This window comes from Rhipicephalus sanguineus, chromosome 5 (assembly GCF_013339695.2).
Source record: "Rhipicephalus sanguineus isolate Rsan-2018 chromosome 5, BIME_Rsan_1.4, whole genome shotgun sequence".
Classification (NCBI taxonomy): Eukaryota; Metazoa; Arthropoda; class Arachnida; order Ixodida; family Ixodidae; genus Rhipicephalus; species Rhipicephalus sanguineus.
In genome coordinates, this window is record NC_051180.1 from 87,887,591 (window position 1) to 87,907,679 (window position 20,089).

General features: G+C 48.2%; 1 protein-coding gene and 1 pseudogene across 1 annotated transcript in view; one reads left to right on the forward strand and one right to left on the reverse strand.

Moving 5' to 3' along the window:
* LOC119393953 (disintegrin and metalloproteinase domain-containing protein 10-like) overlaps positions 1 to 11,618 on the forward strand; it is an 80,124-nt gene extending 68,506 nt beyond the window's left edge. Inside the window, exon 8 of the mRNA XM_049415996.1 lies at positions 11,448 to 11,618. Coding sequence (XP_049271953.1) covers positions 11,448 to 11,509 — 62 coding nt within the window. The 3' untranslated portion in view covers positions 11,510 to 11,618. The remainder of the gene's footprint in view (positions 1 to 11,447) is intronic.
* A 1,802-nt stretch (positions 11,619 to 13,420) lies between these two features.
* Positions 13,421 to 18,680, reverse strand: LOC119394804 (uncharacterized; annotated as a pseudogene).
* Positions 18,681 to 20,089: the final 1,409 nt, after the last annotated feature.

Consider the following 20,089-nt stretch of genomic DNA (forward strand, 5'->3'; position numbering starts at 1 on the left):
TGTGCTCAACGTCGACGTACATGGCCAGCATGTCGGCGATGGTCTTATTTAGACGCTCGGTGAGGCCATTGGTCTGTGGGTGGTAGATGGTGGTGCGACGGTGGCTCGTCTCGCTGTATTTGAAGATCGCCTTAGTGAGGTCCGCAGTAAAGGCGGTACCTCTGTCTGTGATGAGGACCTCTGGGGCGCCATCAGGGGCGTAGCCAGAAATTTTTTTCGGGGGGGGGGTTCAACCATGCTTTATGTATGTTTGTGCGTGCGATTGATGTGTACGTGTATATATAGGCAAGCAAAAGTGAAAAATTTCGGGGGGGTTTGAACCCCCCCAACCCCCCCCCTTGGCTACGCCCCTGGGCGCCATGACGCAATACGATGTTCTCGACGAAGAACTTGGCTACCTCGGCCGCACTGCCTTTGGGCAAGGCCTTTGTCTCGGCGTAGCGGGTGAGGTAGTCAGTTGCTACGACGATCCACTTGTTGCCGGAAGTCGACGTCGGGAACGGCTCCAGTAGGTCCATCCCGATTACCTGGAACGGCCGGTGAGGTGGTTCAATTGGCTGCAGAAGTCCCGCTGGTCTAGTCGGCGGTGTCTTCCGTCGCTGGCAATCTCGGCAAGTCTTAACGTAGTGGGTGACGTCGGCAGCAAGGCGTGGCCAGTAGTATTTTTCCTGTATTCTGGCGAGCGTACGGGAAATACCGAGGTGTCCAGCCGTCGGGTCGTCGTGTAGGGCCTGGAGGACTTCTGGTCGCAATGATGAGGGCACGACAAGAAGGTAGTCGGCTCGAAGTGGCGAGAAGTTCTTCTTCAGGAGAACGCCGTTCCGCAAGAAAAACGACGGCAGTCCTCGCTTGAATACCTTTGGAACATCGGCGGTCTTGCACTCGGGGTACTCCATAAGGCCCCCAAGTTCCGCGTCGGCTCGTTGCCTTTCAGCGAAGTCATCGGCACTTATAGTTCCGAGGAAGCAGTCATCGTCGTCGTCTTGCGGCGGCGCGTCGACGGGGGCACGAGACGGGCAGTTGGCGTCAGAGTGTTTTCGTCCGGACTTGTACACGACGGTCATGTCGAATTCTTGCAGTCGTAGGCTCCACCGTGCGAGGCGACCTGAAGGGTCCTTCAAGTTAGCTAGCCAACACAAGGCGTGGTGGTCGCTCACAACTTTAAAGGGCCGGCCGTAGAGATAGGGGCGAAACTTCGATGTAGCCCAGATGATGGCCAGGCACTCCTTTTCTGTTGTGGAATAGTTTATTTCTGCCTTTAATAGCGACCAGCTAGCATAACTGATGACCCTTTCCAGCCCGTCAGTCTTCTGCACGAGGACGGCGCCGAGTCCTACGCAGCTTGCGTCGGTGTGGATTTCCGTATCGGAGCCTTCGTCGAAATGCGCTAGTATTGGAGGCATCTGAAGGCGTCGTTTAAGTTCTTGAAATGCTTCGATTTGCGCCGTTTCCCAATTGAATGGCACGTCGGTCTTCGTGCGGTGCGTTAGTGGCTCGGCTATTCGTGAAAATTCCTAGACGAAGCGTCTGTAGTAGGCGCACAGGCCGAGAAAACTGCGTACGGCCTTCTTATCGGTGGGTGGCGAGAAGGCAGCGATGGCAGCTGTTTTGCGCGGGTCCGGGCGAACACCATCTTTGCAGATCACCTGACCCAAAAACAAGAGCTCCTCATACGCGAAGCGGCACTTTTCAGGCTTCAGGGTGAGTCCGGAGGTCCTGACTGCTTGAAGTACAGCTTCAAGGCGCCGAAGGTGTTCGTCGAAGTTTGAGGAAAACACAACGACGTCGTCCAAGTACACGAGGCACGTCTGCCACTTCAAGCCGGCCAGTACTGTATCCATAACGCGTTGAAATGTCGCAGGTGCCGAGCAAAGACCAAAGGGCATGACCTTGAACTCGAACAGGCCGTCTGGTGTTACAAAGGCAGTCTTTTCTCGGTCTCTCTCGTCGACTTCGATTTGCCAGTAACCTTTCTTCAGGTCCATCGACGAAAAGTACTTTGCGTTGTGTAATCGATACAGGGCGTCGTCTATCCGGGGAAGGGGATACACGTCCTTCTTCGTCACTTTGTTCAGGCGACGATAATCGACGCAAAAACGTAGAGTTGCATCCTTCTTCTTCACTAGCACCACGGGGGATGCCCACGGACTCTTCGACGGCTGGATGATGTCGTCGCGTAGCATTTCGTCGACCTGTTTCTTAACAGCCTCGCGTTCTCGCGTCGAAACTCGGTACGGGCTCTGACGGATTGGTCGGGCACCTTCTTCTGTTATGATGCGATGTTTCGCGACTGGGGTCTGTCGGATTCTTGACGACGACGAGAAGCAGTCCTTGAATTGCAGGAGCAGGGCTTGAAGCTGGTCTTGCTTGTGCTTCGGGAGGCTCGGGTTGACGTCGAAATCTGTTTGGGGATCCCGATCCTTCGAAGCAGGTTCGGTAGCATCGAAGAAGGCGAAAGCATTGCTGGCGTCCACGAATTCGTCGATGTAGGCGACCGTCGTACCAATGTTTAGGTGCCTATATTCGTGGCTGAAGTTTGTCAGCACTACCTTTCCTTTGCCATCGCGCAGCTCGGCTATGCCTCTTGCGACGCAAATCTGACGGTTCAGAAGCAGGTGCTGATCGCCCTCGACGACGCCTTCCAGGTCTGCTGATTTCTGAGTGCCGACGGAAATGATGACGCTGGAGCGAGGGGGAATGGTGACCTGGTCTTCCAGCACATTCAAGGCGTGTTTTTTTGGCGGCGTGTACGGCGGTAGTGCTTTTTCTGTGGATAGTGTTATCGACTTGGATCTCAGATCAATGACTGCACCATGAAGGCTTAAGAAGTCCATACCAAGAATGACCTCTCTCGAGCAACGCTGCAGGACTACGAAGTTCGCGGGATAAATCCGGTTGTTAATGGTGAGTCTCGCTGTGCAGATTCCCTCCGGTGTTACTAGATGACCTCCAGCTGTCCGGATTTCAGGGCCTTCCCAGGCTGTCCTAACTTTCTTCAGCTTCGCGGCGAACGGTCCACTGATGACAGAATAGTCGGCTCCGGTGTCGACGAGAGCCGTGATGCTGTGGCCGTCGATAAGGACGTCGAGGTCACTAGTTCGTCGTCTTGCATTGCAGTTAGGTCGTGGCGTCGGGTCACGGCTAGTCGGTTTGTTCCGCTGCTTCCCCGTTGCGTTGTCAGGTCCACTTCGGTCCGCGAGGCTTCGTCGTCAGGGCTTTGTCTGGTTCGCGTCGGGTCTTCAAGGTTTCGTCGTGGCGTCGTCGTCGGCGGCGGAGGATCTTCGATGTTTCGTCGTACAGCAACCGCACCTCCATCGGTTGCTGCCCTTAGTTTTCCGGATACGGGCTAGGCGACCGGCCCCGGAATGGGCCAATGTACTGGCGGCGTTGGGGAGAGGCGTAGCGGCCTGGCGACGGCGATCGGGAAGGTTCTCGGGGGTCCACTGCGCTCCTGCCAGATAGTCTGCGATGTCACGTGGTCGTTCACCCTGCTGTGGACGCGTCGCGTCGATGGCGAACCCGCGCAGTCCCATCCGTCGATACTGGCAGCGGCGGTAGGTGTGGCCGGCTTCTCCGCAGTGGTAGCAGAGTGGACGATGGTCGGGGGCGCGCCAAACGTCGGTCTTCCTCGGCGTGTATCGCTGGCCGGTTGGCGGGCGGTATGGCGTCGGTGGTGGCGGCGGTGGTGCCTGGCGGCGGAACTGCTGGGGCGGCGCGGCGTCTTGACGCGGGCGAGGAGGGGGGGCGTTGCGTCGGGCTGCAGCAGCATAACTCATTGCTTGAAGCTGCGGCGGTGCCGGCTGAGCAACACCCAGTGACTCTTTGATTTCCTCGCGGACAATGTCTGCGATCGAATCCACTTGAGGCTGCGGCGAAGGTAACAGTGCTTGCGCAACTCCTCCCGCACGATCGCTCGGATGGTTTCGCGCAAGTCGTCGGTGGCTAGTGAGTGCACTTCGGAATAGGTTGCAGACAGCGGTGAGCGGTTGTACTGTTTCGTCCGCATGTCCAGTGTCTTTTCAATAGTCATAGCCTCGGTAAGGAATTCGGCGACCGTCGTGGGCGGGTTGCGGACAAGTCCCGCGAAAAGTTCTTGTTTGACACCCCGCATGAGCAGGCGAACTTTTTTGTCTTCCGCCATCGCAGCGTCGGCCTGACGGAAAAGTCGAGTCATCTCTTCCGTGAAGATGGTGACGTTTTCGTTTGGCAGCTGCACCCGGGTCTCCAGCAAAGCAGCGGCCTTTTCCTTGCGGACGATGCTCGCGAAGGTAGTGAGGAACGTCGTCCGAAAGAGGTCCGAGGATTGAAGGCTCGATTCATGGTTTTCGAACCACGTCTTCCCGGCGTCTTCTAAGTAGAAGTAGACGTGGCACAGCTTCTCTTCAGTGTCCCAGTGGTTGAAGGCGGCTACTCGCTTGTACGTCTCCAGCCAGCTCTCCGGGTCTTCAAACGTCGATCCACGGAAAGTTGGTGGCTTCCTTGACTGTTGCATCACTACCGTTGTAGGTGGCAGGGGGTCTGTCATCGTCTCGGTGGTAGATGTGATGGTCTTCGGCTGCCTGGCGTTTTCGGGAAGGAGCCCGTACTCTGGTTGTAGTCCCTTCTGCCGGCGGCTGGTTCGAGGATCCGGGCTGACCTTAGAGTCGTCTTCCTCGCGGCTTGGGCTTGGGTCAGCGCTCCGCGGTGGCGTCCGGATCATGAAGCAGCACCTCCACCAGATGTCACGTGGTCGTGACGTCGACGAAGACAGCAGTCAGCACGTCCGAGATGACACTGTTTATTTGGCCGAACTTGTGGCCGGGAAACTGAAGGTCAAACTACAGCAATACACTGATAGCGTCGAACAGAGCGTCGACCGTCGATCAACTGACAAGCGGTCAAGCGTGTCGGCTTTTATACGGGCGCTATCGAACTTTCCAGCAATATCGCTGGTGGCGGCGTTATCTCTCGACAAAGCTGGAACATTCGCGTGCGGCGCGCAATCTTAACAAAACGATCTACAATGATCGGGAAGCTTCGCGAACAATGTGGCGCGGTTTGCGCTGAGCGTTGCTGACAGTCTTGGGGGGTGTAGCTTCAACTCATGAAACATAAGACACGCGGCACTATGAATTCCAACGAGACAAATTACGCAGTCGCATTACGCAAACGTAGTTTCGTCGTCTCTGCACAGTGCAAGCTGAGATACATAGAGCCTCAGAAAAGCGTATTTAAACGATGGCGAGTGATAAACAGGCGAAAAATGCAAAACGCACTTCCAAGGACGCAGTCATGTCAGACACGCAATTAAACTATGAGTTAAATACTAATAATAATATAATATAATAATATCTGGGGTTTTACGTCCCAAAACCAAGATATGATTATGAGAGACGCCGTAGTGGAGGGCTCCGGAAATTTCGACCATCTGGTGTTCTTTAACGTGCACCTAAATCTAAGTACACGGGCCTCTACCATTTCGCCTCCATCGAAATGCGACCGCCGCGGCCGGGATCGAACCCGCGACCTTCGGGTCAGCAGCCGAGCACCGTAACCGCTATACCACCGCGGCGGACATGAGTTAAACTACGGGTCTAAATTGCTTTAGTAAGACTTGTCGCTGGGCGAGTTGGTTGAAATCTATGGGGTACATTTTAGCGCAAACTGTGAAAGAAAGCACGGGAAAAGAGTAGCGGAAAGCAGAAAGGTCGAGCGCTAAACTTAAACTGTTTATTCGAAATGTGAGGCCAACAACAAATAACCATGTGCGCATGCGTGCGCCAGTAAGGGAAAAAATCACACTTTCATATCAAATAATTGCATCTCGTTTTGGAACAGACAAACAGACGTATCACTGATACAACTCGTGCCTCTCTTCTTAATATGGATATGAAAGTGTGATTTTTTCCCTTACTGGCGCACGCATGCGCACACAGTTATTTGTTGTTGGCCTCACATTTCGAATAAACAGTTGAAGTTTAGCGCTCGACCTTTCTGCTTTCCTCTACTCTTTTCCCGTGCTTTCTTTCACAGTTTGCGCTAAAATGTACCCCATAAAGTGCTTTATTTTCGCTGCTTCTTAGGACAACGATATTAACTGCAACATCGTGCTCTTCACGATTCAGCCATGATTAAAAACAACTGTTGCCCAACTGCAATGAAGCTACGTATGTGTGGCTCCGAGCGCAAACCGCATGCTGACCTATAGTTTTTCGGAACATGGCAGAATCTTGCGGAACTCGGTCTTGAAGTATCCTTGCACCATAGCATGATGAACGAATGGTGCGTACCGTTAACCATCGCGGCGGCAAGAGCGCACAACACGCAAACATATAAAAACTGCACACGCCGGCCAACGCTCGCTTCGTGTAACGGAAAATCGCGAAGCATAGCATCAAGGCGGCAGGAATGTTCGCTGCGTATGAGCGATAGCCGGGATCATTTCGTGAGAAGAGCTGAGTCATTTTCAGTCCAGCGGCGGCGCTGTGCTAAGCTCAGTCAAGTGAAGTTCGAGTAGAGGCTTCTGTGAGAATACAAGCGTCAGCCTTCGTTGAATGAAAGGACTAGTTCACTGCTTCGTCGGAGCCGAAATCACGTAGGCGAGGCTAACGTTCTCTATCTGGAAAAGCCTTCGCACTGGCTCCGGTCAGCCTGAAGATATCTTGCGTGCGTATTTGATGGGCCCAATGGGAAACTGCTGTAGAAAGACTAAACTTTAAGGCTCATACCTTTTCTTCGTGTCCTTTAATATAATAGCTTCGACTACCAAACAATGCACACGACGCCGTTTAAGACAATTGTCTGAAGCTGGATTGTGTAAGCTATTGTATGTAATAGATATCGATGGGAAATTGTGTGGTGTCGAAGTAAGGACTGATTTTAATTCGATGGCAATCGATCGATAATTTTATTATTGTCTCTAGCCTGAACTATGGAAAACACCTTGGTTATTTCGCATCATTGTTCGACCTGGAGCGGCCTCCCTCTAAATGTTAAGTGGTGTTCTTCGTTATCTCTTAAAAAAACATCAATCGCAATTCTACTGGATAACTTGAGTTCTTATATGTATGAAATCTTCACTTGTTCCGATTTCATTTACTCTTCATACTTCCACACCTGCTCTTGAAGGGATACTTGGGCTAGTTGGTGGTAATAGTTGGTAGTAATTGATAGTCAGCGCCTGTGTCGCGTCTTTCTTGGTCTGTGTCTTTATTAGCGCTGTTGTTCTTGCATAATAAACCACACCTGCTCATTTTTAACAGCAGAGCTGTTCAAGTGGAACGTTAGTCCGTGCAGAGCGAACAGAAAACTGTCGTCACTAACCGGCACGCGCTCTCTTCGTCCTCCTCTTCATCTCCTACTTCGCTCCCTGAACACGGGCGTCGACTTGTCCGGCGTGGAATGCAATAACTCTGATGAGTGAGAGAACGAGTACAGAGAGAGGGTGAGAGAAAGAAAGAAATAGAATGAGAAGAATGACAAAAAATTGGACCATCTCCCCGAAGCGAACCCTGATGGGATGCGAAGCAGCAGCGTTGCGCACGGGTGGCGTCACGGGTTGAACGGCGCTAACGCGGGTGCTGCGGTGAGCGCTGGAAGATTCGTTTGAAGCGAAAGTCGGTGTAGCGTTTACCGGTGCAAACGTTTGTTTGAAACGCAGACACGGGAGGCGAGCGGGCGTTGGAGCCGGCAGCTGCGGGCGCTCCGGCGGGTGAGGGAGAGAGTGACGTACGCGCGCACCTGCGAGGGATGCGTGCGAGGGGAGCGTGACGTCAACGCCCAGCTGCGGCGTGACCTACTTGGCATCGCTCCAACACCTGCGCCGAGGGAAGCGCGTTGCCTCGCGTTTGTGCGGACGGAGGGACAGCGTTACACAGGCTAGTCAAAGAGCTGCTTCGCATCTAAAAATTACACCATCTCCCACTAAAGGGAACCATGTGGGGATGCGAAGCAGCGCATGGGTTGACCTAAAGTTCCGTTCATGGCACCCAGGGGCGTAGCCACGTTAGAGCACACCTGGGCCCGTGCCCCCCCCCCCCCCCCCGAAATTTTTTTTTGCCATAGCATACAGAGCAGAAAATGACACTCGTCCACATCTGCCTGCTCGTCCCCACTACAGATCAAGGAGGTGCCCCCCCCGAAAAAAATTTCTGCCTACGCCCCTGATGGCACCTTCCCCGATGTTAACGCGTCCTTGCAAGTGGATCACACCATGAATTCAATGTAGTTGCTGTTGCTTTTCGCCATCACGTGATTGCTGAGAGAGTGTAAGGGGGAAAGGGCACAGCGAATCCCTTACACAGGCCCGAACGCGCTAGCTCGTGCCCGCGTGTTCTGACTAGGATACAACGCGTTGGTTCATCGCGCGTCTGCAGAATCTCGTTCTCCGACGCCATCACATGATTGCTGAGAGAGTGTAAGGGGGAGAGGTCACAGTGTCTTACCTCGGCCCTTTACACAGGCCTTACACAGGCGTGCCAGCACACAGTTTTGTCTGCGTTACGCCAAGCTAGGACAGCATACGGCAGCCCGGGCCCCTAAAGTGCTGTGCACGTATCATATAGGCGGTCGAAGAACAAGAGGAAGAAGACTTCTCCTTGGCGCGAGCGCGCGCTCAAATGGCTTTGCTACACTCACAGCGGCGCGGCCGCATCACGTGGGAGGAGAGGCTGCGCCGCGGCTCCAGGCCGGGGGAGGAGAGGAGAGAAGGCGACTGAACACCTGCGTAAAGGAGGAGGGTGGGAGAGAGAGAGTAGGCGCATGCGCAGTGGAGCGCGGACGCCACCGCCGGACACAGCCCCGAGCAAAAGCTGCTTCGCATCTAAAAAGGATAGAAAGACAGAGAAAGAAATGAACAGAGAGAAAGATATAGAAAGAAGCAGACACAAAAAAGAGATAGAAAAAGGAGAGGGCAACACTGATAGAAAGGAGGAGATGGAAAGAAAAAGGAAGCGAGAAATATATATATATATATATATATATATATATATATATATATATATATATATATATATATATATATATATATATATATATATATATATTGTTTTTCTCGGTCTTTCTTTATATATATATATATATATATATATATATAGAAAGAAGAACCGAGAAAAATAGAGAGAAACAGAAATAAACAGAGGGCCTGAGACAAAAAGAAAGTATAGTAAAAATCGAGACAAAGAAAAAGAGACAGAACGGGCGAAAGAAAGACAGATTAAAAGGCAGACAAGTCAGGCAGCCCAGCTCCGTCTTTCTTCAGGCTTCTCACCGCTAGTGCGAATCTGCCTTAATTTGTTTGTTTATTTGATAGTCCATTTTTCATTTAGCCACCATTTCTGGTTTGGTCTGGTGTAAAATCTTCGAAGCAGTGTTCTTGTCGTAATTGTTGAATTTCGACTATTTCAAGTTCGTACTACATTTTTTTTTGTATAACTACCTCTGCGTTGTTAAAGTTCATGGGGGCGCTCGGTGGCTGTGCGCGTAGAAGAAAACGACGATCGCATGTGCGCTCGTGTCACGGGCAGTTGCGGCCGAGGCTTGCACCAGTAAAGACGTGTCTCTTTAGGTCTCGGCCTCATCCCTAAAGGGTTCAGGGCTGGCTGCAGCCGCAAAACCCTACAAGTTCTTGTAATTTACCAGTAGATATGACACGCATTTTCTGGCAGGAGGCTCCCCTCGCACCATGTGCCCTGGGACCTCCTACTGTATACTTATGTAAGCATCTATGTTTGGTACGAAAATAAATTAATTGAAACTAAAAAAAAACTGAAAAGGGGTCATATTCGGCGATCAACACCAGTGGCTCACGCAAAGGCCCATATTGCGATGGTAGAGTGTCCCTGGCGAGATTGGCATTGTGAGGTACAATTCAATCGCTGGAGCTTACAGCGAAGTTGTATATGGCTAGGCGAAACGAAAATCCGCCTGTCCTCATGTCGCTAGAAACTTCTCCATTGGCTGCGCCGTCAGTGACGTCGTTCATTCCGTGGCAGCCGTGCCGCCGAGCTCGCGCGCAGTAGTTTCAACTTACAACTTCGATACGGGCAGGCCACGGATCATACGAACTCCCGAACAGCAGACAACTTTCGAAGACATGTTTGGGTACAGCGCAAGGAACGACGAAGACTGAATAGAACAGAATGGACACGGACGAGCGCTGACTCGCAACTGAAAAGATTTATTTCAAGAACACATGAACGTAAAAGCAACAAAAAAAAGAAACGTATCAACATTAAGCAGGAGTGTTAAAAAGAAATGGAAAAAGTAACATAGCGTATCACCTAACGGTACACGTGCTGAGAAGATAGGCGAACTCCTTGTCCGTTAAGAGACAACGATGCCTCACTTACGCATGCGTCACCCAACTTTCGAAGAACAGCGCCGACAGCAGAACCGTGAGAGACCTCGTACAGACAACGGAAAGCTCGCCAGTCCATTGGCGGTTCTAACGAATATTTCTGCCGCGACAGCACTTTTAGCAAATAAGGCGTCTTGCAGGGGCGATGCTAGCAATCTTTTTCGGGGGTGGGGTTCAACCATACTTTGCGTATGTTCGTGCGTTCGTTTGCATGTGTGCGCGTATATATACGGAAGCAAAATTGAAAAGTTTTCGGGGGGTTACTCCCCCCCCCCCCCTTTGTTACGCCCCTGACGTCTTGTAGCTCGCGTGCAGAGTTGTACCGTATTTACTCGAATCTAGGCCGGCCCCGATTCTAAGCCGACCCCCGAAATTCGCAAGGCCAGAAAAAAACGAAACATAATCATTGTACTCGAATCTAAGCCTACCCCCCACCCCCTTCTTTCACGCATCGTTTTTTCGAAAAAAAAAAACATCGGCTTAGATTCGAATAAATACGGTACGTCGCGCGTTACAAGTAATCGATTACTTGCAATAAATTACATTTTCTTTTAATTTTGTACTATAATCGATCACTTTTCCGAAATTATAAAGTTCTGAGTAATTCAATTACATTTTCTTGTAATTGATTGCCGGTAATCAATTACTTTTTTTTTTCAAAATGTGGCAACCAGTCTTCTACGGCGGCTATCTTCCCGAAAAATATGCGGTCACCCCCCGTGCTATAAGCCGGGGGGGGGGGGGATGTCTCCTCTTCCAAAGGCGCTTTGCCCTCCGCGCCGAGTGCCCCTCCCAATCTCACGTCACATATGTCATCGCCGACGCGCTCTTCGCGACAGTGTCCACTTCCGGTTACCGCGACTCCGTCATCTGCGTGCCTCTCAGCTACCCGCTGTTGATTCAGTTCGCGCAGCTTATCCGATAACGCGACTGTGTTGGTACGCTAGCTATTTGGCACTTTTCTGTATTTTTGAGCTCTTTGTCGTTGGCGATGGTTTAGATTCCTTCGAAGGCAACAGTGCCGTGTAAGATATTTTGAAAGGTACAGTTAGGAACATATAAAGCAGTGATAGTCGCTCGTAAAATATTTCCTTGCGTTTTCTTTTTTCAGGTTCCGGCTGTTTAAACCAGCGGATCCAGCGGAAGCAAGTCTTCAAAATATTTTCGCTCTGAAATTACTTTAAAACGTACCATTAAATGAAATGACGTTATTTTATAGCAGTTTACACAATAGCACCTTAACGTATAGCAGTCATAGCAGGTTATTATGGCAGTTAGTGTCCTGTGAGCTCGGCCCGACAGCATCTAGCCTGAACAAAATACTGCGCGTCAGAGTTAGAGGTTTATTGGTTTTCACCGGATACGAAAATAATTGTTGAGTGCTGGCCAATGCGGTCATCATGTTCTCACTCGCGGATATTTAAAGAAATATTAGTGTCTTCTTTTTGAAGAAGCACGCCATTTTACTTACGTAGTCACTTAGCAAAATCTTAATTTTAGAACTTTAAGCGCATGCACTGTGAACCAACTTGTAGCGTCAGATTTCACACATGAGAATAAAACTGATAAACACATAATAGCTAGAGACATAAAGAAAGAGCAATTTCGTGGATACGCCGGCACGAGATTAAATGACTCGGACCTATAACTCCTTGCCTTTCTTGGCATAATTGTAATATTTTCTTTGACAGCCCTGCCTAAAGTTACATAAAAGTGTATTTCAAGAATCAGTGTCTTAGTGATTAAAAATATTGCAGTGAGCGTGAAGTCCTATGAAAGAAGTCGCCATACGACATGAGGATGGTAGTTAAAACTGAAGCAGTCGGCAGAGTGGCCACTCCGGGAAGGTGCTGGTCCTGGATTAGAGCCACAAAGCAGGGCAATTTTTTCGTCAATTAGGAAGCCCTTCTAAGAAATCGTTGCGGGTTTCCTTGTAGTTGCGAGCGATGAACGAATGAATAGCAGTTTTTCTCTTACATAACCATTCCTCTCCTCGCGGTATTCCGTAGAACTGATTCGCCAAATCTGCCGTTGTACGACAGGGAGGGTCGCTGACCAGCTACAAGGTCTCGTCAGTGACCATGAAATAGTTGCTGAAATGATGATAATTATGATGACGATCATGCATGGGTGACTGGCACCTTGCAACTCAGGGAGATCGGCCACGAGTAGAACGGATCAAGATAAAATGATCAATTTATACTGATTATGTAGTTACTTACAAACCTCTTAATGATTTAATCCTTCAGAAACGACCTATGCTCCCTTACTCTTTTTTTCGGAGTATATACTTCAAGCCACTCTCAAGGACTTTCGCAACAGTTTCAAGACGTGTCGTACCTGAGGGAATAGGCTAAAAAATATAGTTGCTTATGAGCAAACCCCTGTTTAGTGATAACTGAAGGTTTATAAAACTGGGAAAAAAAGGTGCATGAAGAAACGGAATGAAGAATGACGCTCTGTGCATTTCTTGCTCACATTAAATGAGTCGAATAGGTGTTTCTGCATTACCACAGGCAGCGAAAATGATGGCTGTGAATATAGTAGTTGTAAGTTAACCAAGTTTGACGCGGTAAATTAACGCCCCTCGTTGAGCAATATTCTTGCGGAATACAACTTTCCTCGAATTTACCTAATTTGGTTTCTGTGCGGTGTGTGAAAAATCTGGTATGATACTGGGAGAAATGAGCTTCTGTTGACTACAAGAATAGAAATGGTAACTGTTTAGACAAAGTTTATTTACACTACATACAAAAACAAAAACTTGATAACATTTCGGTAATCAGGGGTACATACACGTCGGCAGAGCTACGTGCCACGTCAAACACCACTATCTTTTGGTGAACACATCATTACTCTAATATACATGACTGCAGCTATGTATGCAGGAATTTTGAGACTAGCGCTAAACATAGGGGGTGTTGCTTCAGAAGGATCAGTTTAGAACCACTGTAACTATACCAGTTTAATAGGCTGTTGAGGTGTGCGTGCTTCTACGGCCATCTGCGAGGAATAGTATTGATAGGCATTGTGTGCGAAATGGAACCGGAAGTTCATTGCTTTTAGGCAATTTGCATTTATTTTCGGTCGCATAATAACAAAGCAGACACAAGGACAAATTGCTTTGGGGCAGCAAAATTGAGCTTTGTGTTGTAACACTCCAAACGCCGAAACATTTGATAGGCGTATTCGTTTGGTCTTGGAGGTCTTGAAGTGAGTGTATGCACTAGCTCTTCGAGTCCTAGCTTGTGAACTGCAGCGCTAAGCACTACGGTTTATATCCGTGAAAAATGAATTTCAGCTTCCGAAGTGTCCCTGTACATGAATAGTTCGAGCAATGTCCTTGTGTCATGAGCTCCTTGGCGAAGTTCTCCAACTCGGCCTTTCCTTCTTTTGTCAGAAGCGAATAGACGGGGTTCATCGGCAAAACGAGATCTGTGAAGATGAGAAATGTATTATTATATGCCTTTGAGTAGGCCGTCATTATTTTATAACTTCCAGAGATACTTGATCTTACGGATCATTAAGTTTTGACTGTTGAGTGATCGCGGCATATATCAAATATTTAAATTTCACCCGGCCGGCGATGGACTGCGTCATGCACGTTCCAGCACCTATGTCAGAACTTCTGCAGTCAGAAAGCGAGACAGGAAAATGAGGAAAATAGTAGTGGCTACTTAGAGGGCTGTCTTTTTTTTATTTCAATTCAGTGAAGTCAACTGCGTCAAATTTTACCGACGCGATGCAGAAAACGCGTACTTTGCATGTAATATCAGCCGCTTTATCAATGGTTACCGAAAGGCGAACTGACAACCGGTGAAAACAGAGAACGAATGGTTCCAATAACAGCGATAATCTCCGATTTCACTGAAGGATTTTTGAGCCTAAACTTATAATCCAGAGTGCTCATTTACAGACCTTGTCGTCATGACAGTGGTCAAATTTCAGAGCCACTAAACTTTACATTTCTCTTTTTGACAACATGATGCTGTCGCTATCACTATAGGCTCACGTGTTCCAGGAACTAAATCTTTCGAGGGGAGCCTGTCAATAAGGTAATTATATTGAGCAGCTTGGATTGTTTAGGTTATTGGTAGCACACGCAACAATAAGACAGTAAGGATGCCGTTTGTCGGCTTTTCTTGTTTCATGAATGGTTCATAGTTTCCAGAGAGCCAATATTGCGCCGCCTATGCCTCACAATGATTTCAGAATGTTTTCGTATACAGCAGTCTAAATGTTGAAGCCGTTCTGGATATTCATGAAAAAAAAATACTGAACCGCTTTCACTCGCACACGAGTAAATTGAAGTGTTTTTTAAAATTAGTATTTGTAGTGAATTGGATGTTCCACAGATCACGTATGTAAAAAGAAGTCAATTTCGCCGCAAGGGCGAAGCAATGAATGCAATAGCAACAAATTGGAATATTATTCGAAGTAAAGCTAGCAACAAACTTCATTGTATCCAATCTCACGTAACTCTACAAAACGCTGGTGTAAGGGAACATGGCCGCTCCATGGAGCGAAGCGGTTTTTCTTGCTGTCTGTCACCTCAACGCAAAGTAAGCGGTGAAAGCACAATATTTGCAAGGGTATACGAACCGTCTACTGATGTGTGTAGACATACCGCGCACGACCGCAGCCTTTTGGTCAAAGTTCGCAGTTGCCGCTCAAGTCACGCAGACCCCCTCCACTACCGGTGCTCCTTCATGCTCTATCACACGGCGAAAGACGGGCGGGGCGTTTCCTCACTGCTTGAGGAGCCATCGAAGGCAGGCTTCGCACACGGAGCGATGTTATCGCATGCGCCCTTCGTGCGACAGAGATGGCCGGCTCGTTTCATCTCTGCTTCAGCTGCGTTCGTCGCCAGCGTTCGCACGCCTTAACTCGCGCGTAGAACATACTACGCGAGTTGTGATGTTATCGATTTTGACTTTATACAGAACATGACGGCGACGCAATAATCCGGCTGAGAGTGTCCATATCATTGCTATCGCCGTAATACAGATGTAACAACCAAGCATACTAAATGCGCCTAACAGATTGTGAGACCCACCGCTTTAGCGACGCCGAAAACATAAATCTAGGCGAGGTTGTTGTGAAACTAAACATATTGTGCCCTGGGCTACAATTAAAGCTGCGTGCATGGCGTCTCGTTTACTATATATCAGAAGGTGGAAATGAGGTGCTAGTCTTTATGTAAGCTGAAAATATGGCTTGCAGTGTAAGCATCTTGGACATCGTCTGTCTCGCCGTCGTGTCAGGGGGGGATTGTCTGCAGCCTCCGTGACGAGCTCAATACACAGTCATTAGCGAATCCTTCATAACACGAAACTTCACGAATACTTCAGCACGGAAGTTATGGGCTAAACGAGGACCTGCTTATCTCAACTGTTGTTTCAAGGGCCCTTGCTAACTTGTGAACTCATTATTTTAAAGAGAACTTCATTATTCTACAATATACAGTAATTGTATATTATAGCTGAGACTGCCTTGTAATGCTTACAAGTCCGTGACCACTTGGAAGATTAAAAAAATAGATCGTAACAAAAAAAAAATGTTTGCAGAACTTTTGAAGCCATGGACAAGAATATGAGAACTCCACGTACTGACCATCATTATTGTGATATCTAGGCAACCGCAGCGCATAGCTTTTGGCAAAACTTGCGCAAGAACTTACGTGTCAGTTCGTCCACACTTGCACTCGGGGCCTCCACGCGCAGCAGTTCGCACGTCAGCGGCACGAGGCTGGTTGATCTCACGATGTCGATAATGTAGTTTCTCAGGTATGTTGGGCTGTTGGTGCCGGGGAATTCTGGCCCAACGTTCTTCAGCACCTGCTTATTGCAATCATGAATGTTTGAGTACCGAAATTCATGAATCGAGCCAGGTTATTACAGAAAAAGCAGCCTCAAATATTGAACCAAATGCCAAATTTGGTGGTTTTTGATGAAGAGAAAACGATGGCACAATCCTCGGAAACACTGGTTTGAGCGCGGCTCAGAGAAACAACTGAGTATATTTCTACATCAGCAGAGAGGAAAAAGGAGACTGAAGAGCAACATAGGTTTACCAGAGGGGGGGGGGTTTACAAATTCGAAATTTTCGCAGTTTGTATTTTAGGTGTACACGCACGCATTTAAGCACATGCGCAAACATAAATGAGGCATTTTTTTTCTGTAAGAAGCCAAGTGCGCTTTAACTGAAACTGAGAGAAACGTAGGTTTGTACTACTGACAATATGATCGGGCCTGCCCCAACAATCTTTTGCCAGTGGGCTCATGTCACCAAAATTCCTCAAATTTACACTGCGGCTAAAATTTATGTGACCCACTATCGTAGGTATTTAGGAGTAAAGTTTGGATTTGGCTTTTATAGAGTGGAGACTTTCATGTGGGAGAATTTCATGTATTTGTAACAGGCTTGATTTAGCTCGCAAGATAAGTCTGAATCGCAGCGAATTAACAATTTAGCAATATTTTTCGACGAAATTAACACCATCCTTGTGCCTCCGTGCATGCCATCTTTTCTTGCACGGCCGTAATGGCGATGCCTAGACTTGAAGAGCGAGTGGTCCTTTCTAGCAAAAGGCGCACCATTCTGGACTGTCGGCAGCGTTTTCTTGTCGTTTGCATCTATTGAAGGCCTTCAAAAAATGCTTCAGCTCTTCTTCCTCTTAGCTCGTTTTACGCCGCGCCAGTAGTAGTAGTAGTATCCTCTACCGCATGGCTCATACCCACTCCGGGGGACTGGCCAAGAATTCATCTTGCGAAATTTTTTGAAGTATTTTGAGCATTGAATGTTGATGGCTATAAAAATAAATAAATGAATAAGTAAGTAAGTAAATCAGTTGTCTTCTATTTCAAATATACTGTCTTGGGGCGAAAGAAAGACATGATAACGCGACAAAAAACTCGAAAATAAACACTAAGAGGCAGAAAGAAATAGGAAAGTCGGCCTCTTACTCTCAATATGTTCGAGTTTTCCCCAACAACATCATGTCCTACAGTAAGTACTAACTCGCTAAAAAAAAAACTAATTGCGGAACAAAAGCACGATAGCAAATAAACAAGGATACAAATGAAACAGATTGGATGCGGCAATATTCGCCTTTTTTGTCATGATTGTTCATTCCACGCTGGCTTAATGGATGTGGCGCAGTTTGATTCAAACAGGTGCAGAATTTGGCTCATTTTTGATTCGAAATTATCTTTTCGAGTTCGCGTTACAGTAAAGAATTTTCCATTTTGATTATAGTTGTTTTAAAAGTGAAAGATACTTAGGCTAGCTTTACACTCCCGTGAAATTTAGCTCAGTCTTGGTTTCTGGATATGGCTCTCTAGAAAAAAAGAAAGCAAAAAGAAAACGGCGCATATATCAATTTCGCACCCCCACTCACGAAATAACGTGCTGGCTACTGTCCTGAATATCGCCAATATCGAGATACATGCGTGCTGACACCGCATGAAAAGCAACTCAGCCATAAAGGGAGGAATAAAAGTAAATTATAGGGAAGTTGATTTCAGACAAAATAGAATATACCGACAAAGAAAGAACTCATCCTCGTTTAGATCAATGGAAGGCGCAAGCAGAATATATGGTGGTGCTTGTGCACAGCAGTTATTCTCTGGAGCAGCTTCAACAATGCCTCGTGTGTACGCTGTAGCACATTCGAAGGAAAGTGATATAGCGCGACAAATAAATTATATGTGTTCTTTTTTGTTGCGGCTCTACGTTGCCTCCGAACATGCCTTATGACCAAGTTATTACGTAGTCAACAATGCGCGATTTGAGGGGCTTGGCCTCACACTATATGTGGTAGCTGGACCACGTGAGCATGCAGTTACTCACGTCACTGTATTCCTTCCATCGATCCGAGTTCATCATTGCTTTGGAAAGCTGTAGCGGTCCAGGATGAGGATTGAAGACGATCAGGCACTCGCCACCTGAGGTCAACAAGCGTTCGACGTTCCTTAGCGCGGCACTTTTGTCGTGTATCCAGTGAAAGGTCAGGAAGGAATAGACGCGATCGAACTGCCCTTCGGTTTCAATGAACTGAGACACCTCGTCGTCGATCGCAATGTCCAGCATCCGGTGTTCGATCTTCGGGTGGCCGTGTTCTCGCTTAGCGTAATCGATCATGGGGTGCGAGTTGTCCACCGCTACTAGTCTTCTCATTGACGGGCGGGCAGAGTGGCAGAAGGTAGTGGCGCGTGAAGTTACCCGGGCCGCAACCGATGTCCAGATACTGCTCGTTGGATTCACCGTCTTCGTTACGGCTAGTGAAGAACGATGCCTGCCAGCAGTTCAGAAGCTCGACCGAAGACTCATGATCATGCATTTTAATCTCGTCGTAGATTTTGGGCAGCTCTTTCTCGAGGAACGCCGATGGCAACTCGTCGGATAGCTGAGGCGGACTGTCCATGCTGCGACTTCAGGTGAGTGTAGTGGTTCACCTCCTCTAGAAATAAACGGTGTCAACGCTCCTGGGAATGGTTTAACATGCAAGATAATTCTAAATAAATTGACTACAAGCGTGTCTGCCATAGTAAATGAGATAACGCATTGATACATTACTTCATACATTTCGTAAGTAATAAACCTGGAAATAAGTCAAGATTCCTGACGTCGCAAACAGCAGCTTGCCACACACCGACGCCATCAACCTGTTGCATATCTTTAGATATAATTGGAACAAAGGCTGGTTTTCACGCTCAGTATGTAACAACTGGCCCGCCTACAGTCAGGCCTGCTTTACAACTGCTTTCTTCAGCGCAACGGAAACACTCTCGGCGCATACGGGACAGATCGGGGCGGCATAGTGCTCATTGCATAAAGCTGATAAATATGAGCTGTAGGTGGCCGTGCTTCGATAGAAGAATGCGGGAGCGTTTGCGTTCCTATAGATTTTGTTTTGGATTTGGGAAATTCTAGTGGGCCGAAATTCTCTGAAGCCATCTTCAACATCGCCCCTCATAACCCACAGTGTATAGCTTTTAGACTGAAAAGGCGTAATCTAAACAATGGTCTCTGTATCAAATACTATGCCCAGCTAATAATGTACGAGAAACTCACGGGCAAGGTATCCTTTGACGTAATGGGTGCCAACGTTCGTATTTATGTAAGCAAAGTTGCTGAAGGAACGTCGTGGGATGCTTGAGTGTGACCCGCAGGTCGGCGGGAGTGAGTGGACGCCTAATCGCAGGGGGCAGCAATTTCGTGTGGCTTTTTGTCTGGTACGCCCAAGTTCCGCCACTGCTTGATAACAGAAGCCGTCTCACTGCAGGTAATTGCACCCAGGAGTGTACTACCTTGATAGCGCTATCATGATGTCTCAACTCTATCCACTCGAAGATGACTATGACGCTAAGGCCTCCTAGATATTTGCCACAGTTGTATTGCGTGGCTGACCCCACGAGGAAATCGCGGAGGCGTTCGAAATGATAAAAAAGAAAGACACGCGCGTGAGCTGTTTTTCTATTGCTCTGATTGATGAGGAAGTGGCTTTCCTGGAACGTGCGCAGTTCTGATATTCTACACAAGATATTATTGCTGTGGTTGTTGGTCATCTTTGGGAGGTGGGGTGTGGGGGGGGGGGGTGGCACGGTTTTTAAAGACGATAGTCTTTTTTGGGGAACTTAAACGCAGAAATTTTGATCTGTCTGTCTGTCTTTCTGTTTGTCTGTCTGTCACCCGATTCAGCCACCCGGCCAAAGTTGAAGCACTTGCTTACCGCCCACCCATTTTGAACTG